The 15,829-nt window shown below is 42.4% G+C and overlaps 1 protein-coding gene across 2 annotated transcripts; it reads right to left on the bottom strand.

Annotated features, from left to right (window-relative positions):
- Window positions 1-2,417: 2,417 nt before the first annotated feature.
- On the bottom strand, window positions 2,418-7,379 carry LOC125547311 (protein FAR-RED IMPAIRED RESPONSE 1-like). Of its 2 annotated transcripts, XR_015599128.1 has the most exons (6): window positions 6,525-7,379; window positions 4,799-5,289; window positions 4,314-4,695; window positions 3,770-4,227; window positions 3,309-3,567; window positions 2,418-3,215 (listed from the first exon to the last, which is right to left on the bottom strand). XR_015599128.1 is itself a non-coding variant. In XM_087514254.1 (4 exons), the coding sequence occupies exons 1-4, from the start codon at window positions 4,468-4,470 to the stop codon at window positions 2,542-2,544; spliced, it is 1,548 nt and encodes a 515-aa protein (XP_087370380.1). In that variant the 5' UTR covers window positions 4,471-4,691; the 3' UTR covers window positions 2,418-2,541. The 2 variants fall into 2 exon arrangements, 1 of the variants encoding a protein (XP_087370380.1); XM_087514254.1 differs by lacking the exons at window positions 4,799-5,289; window positions 6,525-7,379 and having other exon boundaries at window positions 4,314-4,691.
- Between the last annotated feature and the right edge of the window lie 8,450 nt (window positions 7,380-15,829).

Below are 15,829 nucleotides of genomic sequence, written 5' to 3' on the forward strand. Positions count from 1 at the left end.
CGGACACCGGAAGTGTTCCGGGGAAGTTTCGGATAAAACCGGAGTACCGGGGGGTTACCGGAACCCCGGGTGGGGGGGGGGGGGGGGTTAATGGGCCTCATGGGCCTAAAGTGGAGAAGAGGAGGGGCAGCTAGGGCAGGCCGCGCGCCCCCTCTCCCCCTAGTCCGAATTGGACAAGGAGGGAGGGGCGGCACCCCCCTTTCCTTTCTCTCCTCTCTCCCTTCCTTCCCCCTCTCCTACTTGGACAAGGAAAAGGAGGGAGTCCTACTCCCGGTAGGAGTAGGACTCCTCCCTGGCGCGCCTCATCATGGCCGGCCGCCCCTCTCCCTTGCTCCTTTATATACGGGGGCAGGGGGGCACCTCTTGACACAACAATTGATCCTTGAGATCTCTTAGCCGTGTGCGGTGCCCCCCTCCACCATAATCCTCGATAATATTGTAGCGGTGCTTAGGCGAAGCCCTGCGATGGTAGAACATCAAGATTGTCACCACGCCGTCGTGCTGACGGAACTCTTCCCCGACACTTTGCTGGATCAGAGTCCGGGGATCGTCATCGAGCTGAACGTGTGCTAGAACTCGGAGGTGCCGTAGTTTCGGTGCTTGATCGGTCGGGCCGTGAAGACGTACGACTACATCAACCGCGTTGTTATAACGCTTCCGCTTTCGGTCTACGAGGGTACGTGGACAACACTCTCCCCTCTCGTTGCTATGCATCACCATGATCTTGTGTGTGCGTAGCAAATTTTTTGAAATTACTACGTTCCCCAACATTGCCAGGGTAAATCTTATATCCAATGCCTCTCTTCACGTGTCCATGATTGGCGAGGATTTGGCTGATTGTTTTAGGGATAATGAAACGACCTTGGTAGAGATCATGAATATTTTCACCGAATGTGTTCGACATGATGAGAAGCTACACCCAACCCAGTGGAAGGGTCATACGCTTTTTCTAAGTTGGACTCTTGGGGTATGTTAGCTAGCCTCACCCTCTACCAACAACACATACTTTTGATTTCATCTTCATATTTCACATACGACTCCTATGTGTATTATGCTTTTCATCAGTCCATGTTGAACTGAGCTCCACAGGGGTCAGGTGTATAATAGTGACAAAGCCGCTACTTTATTGCCTGAGCATCTCGATGGCATTGATCCTAAAGAGATTAATCAGGTTAGTATATGTACCGTCCTTCAAGTGAAATTACTTACAATGTGCTAGATTTCGCTTATTATTCATTTATGTATGTACAGATCCTTTGGACATATCACCATAGTAACCACTTCGCAGTGTACTGTGTCAACTTGGAACACACTCGTATTGATGTTCTGGACTCGATTGACTGGTCTGAGACTGAGAGATGTAGCTCATTTGAAGAACGAAATTTCCCCTCGGGTCATAGAGCAATTGAACGGCTAAGTGAGGCTTTTCGCACAGTTACTGGCGGAGAGTTTCAAGATTTTTGTAAATGGCCAATGTGGAGCAAGGATGTTCCTCGACAACAAGGCAATGATTGTGCCATTTTCACTACAAAGTTCTTGCGCCACTATGATGGCGAAGTTGGTCAGCTCCGTTGTAACATTAATCCAGTATTTTTCATCAATTCCCTTGCTCTTGGATGATGTTATTCTGTTATTATTTTGATTTCTAATGCATAATTTATCTCTTTCAGGCAAAGACTAGTCAGTATAGGGATGAAGTTTTGTCCTATATTTTGTTCCATGAGTTAAATGAAGTCAATCCCTTACCTTACTCATTGGAGAAATTCAGGAGAGAAACAGACTATGTAAATTAGATAGCGCTTTGTATGTTTATAAGTTTATAACAAAAACTGATATTGCTTGGTGTCTGTGTTGTAATGTACTCGGGAGTACTTGTTTAGGACTGCTTGGACGGTTCTTGTTACACTCAAATTAATGTATCCCCTCTTTTTTTCCTAAATCTTGGATTTGAAAGTTGGTAAAGACTTACAGAAGTCACTTTTATGTGTCCCATCCCTTAAGCCGCACATCTTGCACTCCCCCATTTTTGTGATATGAAGTTCATAACACAAACTTATCAAGATTCCGCGATTTCGTCCCAATGTACAACCATTGAATATCATCTAGAAATGTGCTGTACATAACCGTAAATCCATAAATGTTCCCTTTGATTATGGATGAAAAAATTAGATTATTACGGATGAAAAAAATTAGATTATCACAAATGAAAAAATAGAAAATTTTCAGTTTGATGTTCATGTTTGAGATGAACTCACAAAAATTCCAGTAATTGCAGGAAATTTGATGTAAGGTTTGTTTTCAGCTGGTTATGTTAAAATTGATGGTTCGAAATACAAAATGTGCAGGAGAAATTAAAAATTATGCCAACAAATACTGAATGTTCCCCACCAGGAACCAGGTAAAGCATGAAATAATTTCGGAACAACGATTTTAGACATAATAACTTTTCAATATCTTTCAGACTACTCGGAATACATGAGTCGTAATGAAAAACACAACTTAGATTTCACATTCAAGTTATCTACACATCAGAAAACATGACTAATCGCTATCATCTATTCCGCGAGATGATTCACCATCTACCACATCATCTTCATCTTCTTCCAGCTCATCTATTAAACGGTGCCGAGTTGTAGTTCCCCTTCCCCTTCCCCTCCCCCAGCCCGTCCTCCCCCTGCCTCCTTTGGTACCACCAGTCGCAATGCTTTGTTGTTTGTTGGTGCATGACGCCTTGTTGTGACCGTCCATAAGGCCACATTTGCTGCATCTTCTTGTGCACTTCTTTGGCCCACGTGCGCCGATATGTCTTTCTCCTTCTTCTGATCTAGAGCCCTTTGTTTTCGATAGTGGCGGGGCTTTAAAACTAATCATCTCACGGTCAGCTGGAGCACTGCAACCTCCTTCATCAAACACGGGCATTACATCAGCAGCCAGATCCTTGACCTGCGCCCTAAGTTCCTTCAACACATTCATGACTCTTACAGATGCAATTGTTGATCTGTCACCTGCTCTAACACAGGCAAAAGCCTCCCTGAGCATATTAAAGTGCGTCACGCTAACTAGCGTCCCATCGGCTCCAACTTGGAGAGTGTCATTCCTGTCGTAAGGAGGGTCAATCCGTGCATTCCTTGTGTATCTTCTTAGCACATACTTGCTAGGAAGCCTCTGAATCTGCTCATTTGTCATCACTATAATAAGGTGTGGGAATAACAATCCTGTGCAAAGTGGGATGAAAAAGAATAATTTTATTGTTGGTTATCCTGGTAACTATTCGCAATGACAAGATTGACAAACCATATGCTACTTACCTGTGTGCTCCCACTGCATGCACTCACATCTGTAGTCTTCTTTTTCTTCATCACAAACCACTTTGAACTCATGTTGGGACCAAGAAAAAGACGGGCCATCTCTACCATAGACCACAAGGAAACGACCAGCATCCACTTTCTTTGTAAGGAAAGATGTTCCATAAACATATGCATCTTTGTATTTGTTGAATACGGCACGGGTATAGATCCTGCTCAACTGATTTTCCAGAGGGTAGTTTGTTATTGTTGCTGGGCGTGCCTACATCAGCATGGATGTGTCAAAGAATTAGATATACTCTGTTTTGTTTGCAGAACACCAACAACTTAAGAATATAAGTAATGCAGCTTAAGGATGGAAAGAATTTATATGATGGCAAGCAACTGTTACATATGTATATATGACACAACGTAAATTTATGTATGAGGCGTACTAGAAGATGTAATCATATGAGACGTAATACCTGACATGCAATGGTCTCTCGGCCTTCTGCTTCTTTTCTCTTTTGCAAGACTAGGTACATTTTTCGTGCAAACTCATGCAAAGGTGTCGTAGTGTTAACATGATGTCTTTTCACAAGTCTGTTCATGCTTTCACTGCGCTGCGTAGACGTCATTCTCCCACAGTAAACAGCTTTGAAGTATGCCGCAATCCAACGTGCACGCTGATCATACAAACTGTTGATCGTAGGATCTGACTCAAGGCCATATTCATTCACCATATCCTTCCATGCAGACTCAAACTCTAGAGGGGTAAGTGGGTGATTTATTGCTGTTAGTAGCTTATCTTTCAAACCATCATGCAAGTCAAACAGTGGCTTCAAGTCAACTTTGTGCCTTTCCCATACATGCCATCTGCATAGCGTATGCAACGTGTTTGGAAACACGTGCGGAAGAGCGTTTTCCATTGCTACATCTTGATCTGCAAAAGAGGATATTAGTCATTGAACAAGTTTTACCATATTGGTTGAAACGACATGTATGTAGCCATGAAGTGCTCAACAATACCGGTAAGTATGCAATGAGGTTCCTTGTCTCCCATGCATGTTTTGAAAGTCTGGAAAGCCCATTTAAATGTTTCCTCTGTCTCGTCACGGAGGAGTGCAAACCCAAAAATGACATTCTGCAAGTGGTGGTTGCTCCCAACAAACATCGCCAACGGCATTTTGTAAAAATTACACTTATATGTTGTATCAAAAGTAACCACATCACCAAACTCAGCATAGTTTGCCTGGCAGCTAGCATGACTCTAGAATATATTCTTCGTAACACCCTCAGAGTCATCCTCTATATCATAATAGAATTTACTGTTATGTGCTTTGAACTCATTGAAGAAGGCCCTAATTTTTTTACATCATCAGCTCGCTTCTTAAGTACATTGGCTGCTCTTCTGATATTGGAAGTAAGACATGGAAGAAACAGCAGATATGTTACAACCACAAGGATTTTATTCATGGACAGCTATATTGTAGAATGAAGTGTCATAAAATTACCTATTTCACAAGTCATGATCATTCATTGGCATGACCTCATAGTTGCCATGAAAATGGGTCAACACATTCATTGTTGTATTAGGAGAGACGTCACAGGTCTGCAGATCATCAACAACCTCCATGATAAGAGGATCTTTGTTCTTATGTGAATACATGTGCTTCAATTCAGATGGATTAGGATTCAGAGTATGATTGTGCTCCAACATCACTTTCTCATATATCCATTCTTTCCCCCTTTTCTTGATTTTAACAGCTGCCCCACAGTTAACCTTCTTGGACATTTTCGCACGTTTGCGTTCCTCCCCAGGCTTGTAAAATGTACTGGCACCTCCCCGGGAGCATGCATACAGACGCGACATCGGCTTCCGCTTGAGCTTGGTAATACCAAAACCTGCTGATCTTGCATATTTTTGATAAAATTCATACCCTTCCTCATCGGTGACGAAAGCCATATTTTCCTTTGGGACAAAATCTTCGCGGACTTGGTTACCCTGATATCATGTTCATAGCATACATTAGATACTCTTTGCCATTCATCCGAATGACCATTCCGATGACTATATATCTATGAAGAAGCATAACACTAGGCATATCGGCCTTCTACAGAATACCGAAAAAAAATAAAAGAAGACATCTACAGATTTGGACATAACACTAGGCATTTCTATCTTGTTTTTAAGCAAATGTGATGTTTTATGTTTATGTAAACCGGGTAAAAAAATATGTCAAGTGTCTGGGAAAGAAAGTCTGAATCTTGAGTGAACAATAAATTTTATTTGGGTGTTGTTCGTTTGCTGTGGCAGACTGATGATAAAAGCAGTTATGCATTTCAACAGAACCTGCCTTCTAGCATGCCTGCAGAAAATCTAATATAGTGTGCCTTCCTGAGCCTGCAGGACACCAAAAATCTAAAGTCTATCCCTCCACTGCCTGCAGAAGCTGGAGAGACGGTCAAGATATCAGCTTTTAACCATTGAGCAGGCTGCAGCTTCAGGCTTGTCCATACTTTGGGCAAAAGAAATGTTCTGAAGGTAATTTATTTCTATCTTATCACAATAAGTTGGCAAGAAAAAGAAGATTGAAAGCTTAGTGCATATACTTATTGTACTATAACCAATAATGTTAGTATTCTGTTTGCAGTATGTACAGTACACTGCTATCGCTACAGTATCAGTCTTAGGCGCGAGGGGTCCGTTTAACGACTGTCGGAGCTGAACCTATCGGCCTATCTGGGGTGTTCCGTAGAAGGAGCGCCTTCAATTATTTGTCTTCTTTGGAACAACAACTGTTGAAGTAGGAATATACAACTTCAAATGCTTCAACCAGTGGTTAATCTAGGTCAGAAAGATAGATTTCCTGTTCCATCCCGAAGCTCAGGCATACACTAGATGGTCTTTAGCTATGTACTTAGTTAATCCGTGGATCCTTCCTTGAACAGTATGGTCGAAAGAAGCCATTCAGCAGTGTGCTAGCCAACAATATAATGACGCCACATCCTAAGAATGAATAAAACTGAATCCTGATAATGCTATCTAGTTACAACATGTACTGAAGTTCAATCAAAATACAAGGCATCTTCCACTGACTAATGTTCATTCGTCAAAAGAGAGATGAATAACAGACCTGCCCCAAACACTGGATACTGAAATTTACAGCAAGGTATGCACAGCAAGGTATGTACATCAGCAAAGTCAGACACTGGGTACTAAATTGAGTGGGAACGTACATGTATGTATCTTGCGCTGGGATCTGGAGTCATCATCTCGCTTGGTTCAACAGTACACGGCGGCGTCAACGTGGATGTGTGCATCGCCGGATGGCGCACAGTGGAGTTCTTGCCGCCAATCGGAAAATTTGAGCCGCTGCCAGACGAAGTTCCAACGCCATGGTATGGCGTCGAGAAAGATGTTAGAGGAGGCGCATTATCAGGCACAACAAAGCTCATCGGAGAAGGCTCATTGTCCTCGGATTCTCGCCGGCGGAAGCTTGGAGACGAGTCCATAAGCGAAACCGCCGGGTGCGAATCCCCTCCCGCCCCCCCTTGAAAACTGAAAGAGTGCCACTCGCACGTCGTGGGGCAGTAAATACCAGTCGCACGACCTGCGGCCGCGAATCTTGAACCGCAGTATGGATTTTGGCAGGAACGTAAGTTTTTGGGGCAGTCTTACGGCTGGGAAATTTCAGCGAACACTTGTATTAAACAAATCCAAAAAAATAGATAAAACAGAGGGGAAAACAGAGGCAAATAGCAGACATGGCCACTGCTCGCCCATGGTAGGCGCTCCCATCACCAGCTACCTCCGGTGCCACAGTGTGCTCCTGCGGAGGTGCCTCCACGATGGAGTGATGACTCACCTCGTCGGGAAGAGCTGTCCATCCGGCCACCAATCCGCATCCTCATCGGGGCGGCCTCTCCCTCCGCCCGCCGATCCGCGTCCTCGTCGTGGGGGGCTCTCCCTCCGGCCGCCGATCCGCATCCTCCTCGGGAGCGCTCTCCCATGGCAGCCTCCCTCTATGACCGGTCGAGCGACGGGGTCAACGACGGAGACGACGGCGAACCAAATAAGCTGCAAAAAAGGGAATAACCTGTCGGGGTGGGAGGGCCAAAGAAAAGTTACCGCAGGAGGAAAAAATCTTACCGCATGTCAACGATGGGGTGGGTTGGGGTTCGATACAACCTCTGGCTCGTTCGTTCGACTCGGGTAAAGAATTGCTTATTCTTCACCCAGGGTCTTATATATAGGGTCGCGCTAAGAATTCCTCACCCTAGTCAAACTGTACGCACCACACATGCACTGGAATTTATGTTGGGTACCTGAGGTAAAGTTACGGCATGGAGTGAGGACCACCTGAGGTAAAGTTACGGCATGGAGTTGAGGACCTTTTGCCATGCGCAAAATGTAACAGCGCAGGAAGGACAAGTCTTGCCACGTAAATTTATGACACACTACCAGCATAGTTACGGCCGAGAGACTAACCTGTAAATTATAACCATGCAACTCGTACTATTTATCTGGACAAGCTCTACCACAGTTGTGTAATATGCTGAGTTTAATTAGTTTGACCAAGGCATTTTTACGTGAATATTTCCTTTGCACAACATCTGTACTTTTTGACCGTCACATCAAATTGAGCCATGCTGAAAACCTGAGCATTTCCAGCCTGCAAATACTTTTGAATCAGCCAGTTGCCAAGTTGCCAGTTAGAGATTTTTGAGAGAAAATTATGGCAAGTTGCGAGCTAGATATTTTTGAGAGAATTATCACAAAAGCACGGACATTTCTAGCCTGAACGCCACCTGAAAGACGCAGTGTGCAAAACAAAAATATGAAGCTATCTTACATGCTATGAACAATATGTTTCCTATTTATAGTTTACATCAGCCCCTTCCACCTTCCAGAGACCAGTGGTACATCAGAGATTCTTGCTCTCAATCCAACATAACCAACCAGAAAATGATGTTTGAGCTGTAGTACATTTGCCATTTAGAGGGCTCTCTTAAAGAATATTGAGCATCATACTGTTTTACATGCAGATCCTCCTCATGAAACGCTAACCGTCCAACTTTGTCTGTGCCGTAGTGTTGCATCCTAAATTTTCCAATCAAGCTGATCACGGGAGCAACAACAGTATCTGCCAGATGCAAAGAAAATCAAAGATGAAGTGACTTTACATATTGATTTTTTAATGCAGAACACAGGGTATAAGGGTGATGCATGGTGCACATGCAATCATAATTAATACATAAAACAAATGTAAATTACAGTGACATCCTTTCATTGTTGTGGTGATACCATGCTTCTACCGTTCTAGGTATTAACCTACTTGAAGAATTTACAGTATCCAAGAATATGAATAAGACATATTGAAAACAGAAAATTTCGAACTTAGATTCCATCTAACGAAGAAAGAACCATGAAAACAAAAACTAGTTTATTGGGAACGTTGGATTTACTCAGAAAACTATGGTGCTGAACATTACTTCACAAGAGACTATGTGGAATACTGATATTTGAATGGATAGCTCTGGAAGACAGAAAGATATGTGAAAGAGAAAAAATACACATGAGCTCCTGGGTGCTCCACACCCCTATACGAAAAATAACCGTAAAAAATTCCCAAAAATCAAAAAAATCGGAAGTTTGGGGATATCAAAACTGGGTTCCCAATCTACTCCCGTGTGAAATTTCGTGAAAAAATTCCCAAAAACATATCCCTGGCGAAGGAAATAATGTCAGAACAAAAATCTACCCAAACAGATTTTTCTATACATAGAATTTTTTTTGTCTTTTTTGCCACGAATACGTTTCCTGGTATTTTTTCACGAAATTTCACACAGGAGTAGCTCGGGAACCCACGTTTGATATCCCCAAATACCAGATTTTTTTCCAAATTTCTCGTTATTTTCTTGAATGAATTGTTCATATAGGGGTACGGAGCACCCGAGTGCTCCAAATCCTTGTCCATGTGAAAGAAGACTAAAATCAATGATGTTCGGTCTATATAAGTATCTGAAGGAAAAAATGGTGATATGGATATTCCGTAAAATCAATGGCTGAGCAATAAACAAAAATTATATTCACTTCAATAAAATGTACCTAAACATATGCTAAATCTATAAGCTCTAGTAGAAAGTAGGAAGTTGATAATTAATATTCTTGTTTTAGTAACAAATAGTTGATGTCTGTGTACTATTTTGGTAGCAACAAATATTTTGTGTGATAAAATAAGAAAAATCATTCTACGATGAATCAGAATTCATGCTTTGGTTTCATGTAGAAAGTAAGCCATTGCTTTCCATTATTTTACATGGAGAGCTGCATAGCTAGTCATAGGTTTTGCTAAGAAAAATATCATAGAGGTTAGTCGGCATCAATAAGAAAATATAGCTAAGGCACATTATAATCCATTCTGATTCTGCAGCTACAGAGCCGAGATACTTCTCATCTCTTCAAGTTAATATAAGTCCCAAAATCAGTACATTAACCCAATTATCTTATAGCCAACTGTTCTCTTCAAGCTAATGAATATGTTCCAATGCCTGTCATCTCAGTACTAGCTATAATGTTTGTACATTTTCTTTTGGCTAAAATGTTGTCTGCAAGCTAATATAAATCCCAAAATCAGTACATACCCATTTACCGTATAGTCAACATTTTATTGCTTAATTCTATCAGTACGACTGAGAGGACCAGAAACCACAAAGATCTAATAATGAATACAGTAATTATCTCTTGTTGTTTAATCTAATAATTAACATTTGATGGATCACAATAGCTAGAAAGAAATACACCATATGGCCTGACGAGTCATTACTCGTTAGATGCAATAAGATTGACACCTCTGTTTATGGAAGATGGAAGAAGATTACTAACCTGCAAGCAGCTGTAGGTCAGAGCTGGAGGAGAGCACAAAGTGGTCGCGGCCGAACCAGTGCCGCCGCGAATATCACCTAAACTGTCGCCATGACCAGCCGACCAACCAGGAGGGAAGATTCTACTACCCGCACGTCTACTACGAACCAGACTGGGAACTGAAACAACTGAAAATTATTGAAGCAAGCAAAGATGGCTACATATACCCACATAACCAACGTGAGTAGATGAATGATTAGTGTCAGAGCTCCAGGACGCTGGTTGTGGTGGCCTCCAGCTTGCTGGTCAAGTCCTTAGCCACTAGGGCCCCTTCAACTCCACCACCGGGAGAACCCACATCCACCGGCTGGTAGTCAAATCAAATCAGGACCTCGAGGGGCGCCGGAGCAAGCAGATCAGGAGCACCCAGGTGCACGGATATCAATTTGGGAAGAACATGACAAAGGGAAATGTAAGTGGAAGCTAATTGGAATTTGGGAACGGAAATTACTAAAATAGGGGCTGCTCACCTCCTCCCATGCACTGAAAGCCCAACCAAACTTCAATCCAAAGAGAGGCAATGCTGTCATGTACTAGCCCATGCACGGACGCCTAATGCGCTGCCGTGATCACCTGCCACAGCTCCAGCGGGATCACCATCCACATCTCCGTGCACAGCGGGGGCCCAGACCTATGCAGACACCACACACCACGCCGCCCCAATTGTCCAGCGACCACCCAACACCGAGACCATGCCGGTCGAGCAGCACGCCTTCCCGATAGCATGCCAAACAATGGCTTCACTCCAAGCCAAATCGCCGCCGAGCACCACGCCATCGTTCGCCCGAAACCGTATGCAGTCGATTAGGAAAAGACGGGGAGGTGGGAAAAAGACGAGGAGTTTTTTTTAAGCAAAAAAGGACGAGGAGGGCAGGCATCAAGTCCAGTCAAGTCATCAAACGTAAAAAAACCTCCATCCCGTTGTAATTTTAGGGTGAGGGAACGTACGGTGGGATTTTGCCTCGATCAAACGAACGGTGGCTTGGTTGGCTCGGTCGATCGACCAGGGTGAAGAATTACTTATTCTTCACCCTGGGTTATTAATAGACTTTCTATATATATTTAGATCTGGGGCCCCGCTAATCTGGGGCCCCGAGGTTTAAATATATATAGAATAAGTAATCAATTACCCAATCTCGCCGAATATATGTCACCTAAACTTGATCTGGTCGATTATTCTTCACCCTGGGTTATTAATAGACTTTCTATATATATAGTTTTCTCTATATATTTGGTCAAGTTCAGTAAGTTTGACTGTTGAAAAATATATGCACTGCATTGCGGAACTGAGGGAGTATTTCACTAATTTCAGTCATATTATCACACAAAATAAAATTTCCAAAATATTTGTACATAAATTATTTCACATTTGTCAACTATTTCTTCCGTATTTCAATCAATTTTAGAAAACATTACACAGTCGTTTAACACAATATAAAAATTAGACACATTGCAATAATTTTAGTCCTATTTTAAAAACTAGGAAACTCGAATTGTGATTTAAAACAATCTATAAATTTATTTGAAATTTTGAAGCTTTTCAAAGAAATAGTTTTGTCAAACAATATGTAGAAATACATGGATATTTATTTTTTGGTATTTTATTGGTATTCCTACAATTTTTTGGTATATGCATTGTACCGAACCATTCATATAAGTGCTCACTAATCTTAAAGTAGGAGTGAGAAACCGATTCGGCTCCCGCCGTTACAAATCCATGCTTGTAGCAGGACTTCGATTGTGAGTCAACTCGCAAAGACAGATGTCAATTGAGCAAGCAGAGTTCTGCCATTACAATTTGTCTTTGTTTCCTCGATGTCATAGGATGTTGGGTAGTGCAGATTGCAAGGGCTTGTTTGAGTGCAGAATTTTGAATACGTAGGAATAGGGGGAATGCACAATTGTGATGTCATGTACTATAAATTTATACGTGGTTTCAAAGCAGTTTTTCTGAGGGGAGCCTTTAGATGGTGCATAGGAACTAAACACACACAATTTCAAAGGAAAAAAAGCAAATGAGGTTAGTTTGATTCGTATGCATGGGGTGGGTAGGTGGGTGGGTGGTAGGGGCAATTGATTACGTAGAAAGAGTAGGCCCAATCCTATGATCCAAAGGGCATTCATAGAAACAATTGCTTAGGATTCCAGTCCTCCAATATCTAATCTTAAATAGTTGCAACCCACTACCTATTTTTTCTCTTATGCAACTATGCCATATTATCAAGTCATGCATGTAGTCATAAGTTACAATTTGTGCACTAATCTTTTGATACAACTATGCCGCTCAGCCTCCTTGCTTGTTAATTTGCTTCACTTATTTTTGTGCGGGCATCGACGGTCATGTTACACATTTTTGTAGCATGACATACATATATTTGTACGTTTTATGCTTGGAGCAAATATATGTAGTTCATGTTGCACATTTTTTGTTAAAAATGGCACCCCATGTGTTCGATCCAATAGAACTCTCTTTTTATACAACATTTTATCATATGCTTCATATACTTTATTGTTTTCAAAATATATCCCGAGAGCATTCTTAATTTATTTTTTTGCCATAGTTTTAGTTTTTTAGCTTCTATTTATGCATATGTTTTACCAAGGTTCCCGCAGCAACGCGTGGGCATCATCTAGTTCCTATAAAAATTCTACAGCCCAAAGAGGCCCTCAACGTCGATAGAAAAGAAAGTACCTCTACTTGGTAATTTCCCCAATACCCTTAAAATGGGTATTGGACCGTGGACAGCTTGTGTCCAAATAGTTTATTCGGCTTTATGTGGGAACCTTGTCATGGAAATCAAAATGGACAGAGTTGGATCCTAGCTAATGCTCGAGGCTGATATTCAATGCAAACATCATATGTTGCTCACTGTGAGTGACCTATACAGCTCGCCTACACGTTTCTTTGTGCATGTGCCGACCCAACTATACAGGCTGGTATTCAGTTTTATTTTTTGTTTAGTTTTCTTTTCTCTGTTATTTACTGTTCAATATAGTTTCATATTTTGATTTTTTTACTTTTAGTCTTTAATTGTATATTTTGGATTATTTCAGATCATCTTTCCCTTTTTTTTGTTTGACTGCTTTAATTTTGTGAATATAAGAATAAATATTTTGAAATGTATCAACATTTTTATTTTAATAGTTTTTATATTCTCTAGTTTAATTTTTTATTTTTATAATTACGTTTATTTGTGTAATTTATATGACATTGTTTGAAATCCTTGGAAATTTTTGCAAACCTGTAAACAACTTTTAATGATTGACAAACGGTTCTTTTTTTAATAGAACATTTTTCTTTTAAAAATTTCAGTAATTTTTGGGTTGTACATGAATAATTTTAAAAATTTACAACCACTTGTGAAATACACGGACATATATTATTCGATACATGTGGAAAAAAATGGATATGCATCAATATTTTCTTTTGATCTACGTGAACATATTTTTTCTCGCAACCGATTAACACTTCTACTCATTCAAGAATATTTGACTTATTATTGGACTGATTATATAAAATCACAAAATTGAATAGCGTTTCAAGATTTGTGAAAACAAGTTTTACCTACTAATGGGGCGATAGTTTTGGTGATGTGGGCATCTACGTTGAATGTACAACTCTGAAAGTGGAAGGCATCATGCGTCATTCACGTGCTGGCCCACGCGTGTTGTCCACAATGCAAGCCCTCCAGTTCTACCCTTGCAGTTAAATGGTTGTCCATGTCAGAAACCCATGCTTCGTTGAAACAAGAAAACCATAGCTGGGGTGTAGGACCATATGAGGTCTCAAAGTTCGGCAACTATCGTGCCTAATCACAATACTAGACAGTTCTACCCCAAACACTGATGGAGTTTTAAGCACCCTCCTCCTCCAATTTTTTTCTTTGTCCTTCGTTTCGTTGCCACCGGAGTCCTTTGGCGATCACCTTTTGATGCTCAAAATCCGCCGGGTGTCGCCTGGGTCAACGCACAAACATACTAGGGCGGCTTTGATACTTCTCATGCCTCGAGCATGTTCCCTAGCCACTCATTCTCTTGTTCCTTCGTCGTGTTTGTCTCCCCTGTTTTCTCTCTTTCCTCCAATCCTGGTTCGTGAGCTGGGGATTTATCCTTGAACAATCTGCGGTGGGGTGTGAGGTCTTTAACACGGGTTGTCCCATGCGAACCTTGCTCTCCACTAGTCGAGCGGGAGCTTTCATGGCTCATATTGCTAGACGACATTGTGGACCTCGTAGCAAAATCCTGCTATATTAAAACCATATTGTATACCCTCCTTGTTTCCAGTGAAGATCTCAGGAAGAAGCCTCTTGCTAAAGGCTCAAACACAGGTACCTTAGCTCGAACCACGAAATATTTCCCTCGAGCCCAACCCCCCTTGTCGACATCAACTCGAATAGCCAGTTTCCCAGTACCTTGACTAAAGCTTCACACCTTTTGTACGGTGGTTGGTCATGTACTCTAACCGAAACATTTATGTTGTCAAAGGCCCATCTCCGATGTTATTACCCAGTTCATGAAGTGCGCATTTTGATGAAGATCCCAAGCTCGATGCATAGCTCTGTCTAGGGCGTTGATATTCAGAGGTCTTGAGGCAAAAAAAACCTTGCCAATCGCGGCCCACATGGGTTTTGCTGGCTTTTCCTTCTCTGATGGATCAATGATCACCATACGCCTCCTTCCCCGATAGAACTAGACCACCGAGCCCTGCCAATACCACGGCCGCTTCTTCGGATTGCTTTCCAACAGGAGACTCGGATTGACCATGCGAGGATGAGTGGTCGTTGGCCAAATTGTTCTTCGGAGATGCCATCTCGCCTGATCTCTCCCGCGTTGTTGCTGCACACGCAGAGAGTAGCTACCTTCCAAAGATGTCGGGGATGACAGCACCCTCGTGATCACTAGTCGCATGATGCCGGGGATGACGGCGATACATTATTTCAATGTGGTTTTTTCTCAGCAGAGTGATGAGAATGCGGCAGATTGAAACCAGAGTAACAAATGTGGTTCCACAACAGCAACAACAACAAAGGAAAAAACAAGTTGACACGTGATGGACCTCGTACTAAACAGACAGACGACGGCGAATGGGCGGCTAGGTCGTGTTTCCAGGGAGCTGCTTGCTGGTGTAATATACGCGTCACAACTACTCACTCAAATTCGCATGCATCCTGTCAGTCCGTCCTGTAAGCAAAATTTCTACGACGACCGACGCATTGCCACCCCGAGGAGCCAGCCGACGACACCACCGGCCTGCCCCTACCCCCAGGAGCAAACTTCCGAACCCGATCCGGCGCTCTGATGGCCGGCACCGCCACCGCCGAGCCAAGAGGGGAAGCATCATCCGAGCCAGAGGAGGAGTCCTCCTCATCGCCATCGCCCAAAAACGAGGGGGAGGAGGAGGGAGAGACGCCATCTTGGTGACATCCACACTCACTCCCACGATCATCATGTCGGTCCATCCATGCACCCATGTACCAGTGTGTCATGTACGCTAGCTCATACCTGCGTGTCAAAGAGAAGCGTCGTCTATAAAACCAAGGCACTACCTACACGTACTCGTAGCAGATCGAGCAGAGCAGCTGAGTAGCACAGAGTAACACAAACACAGTGACATATA

This window comes from Triticum urartu, chromosome 3A (assembly GCF_056163025.1).
Source record: "Triticum urartu cultivar PI428250 chromosome 3A, HENAU_Tu73, whole genome shotgun sequence".
NCBI lineage: Eukaryota > Viridiplantae > Streptophyta > Magnoliopsida > Poales > Poaceae > Triticum > Triticum urartu.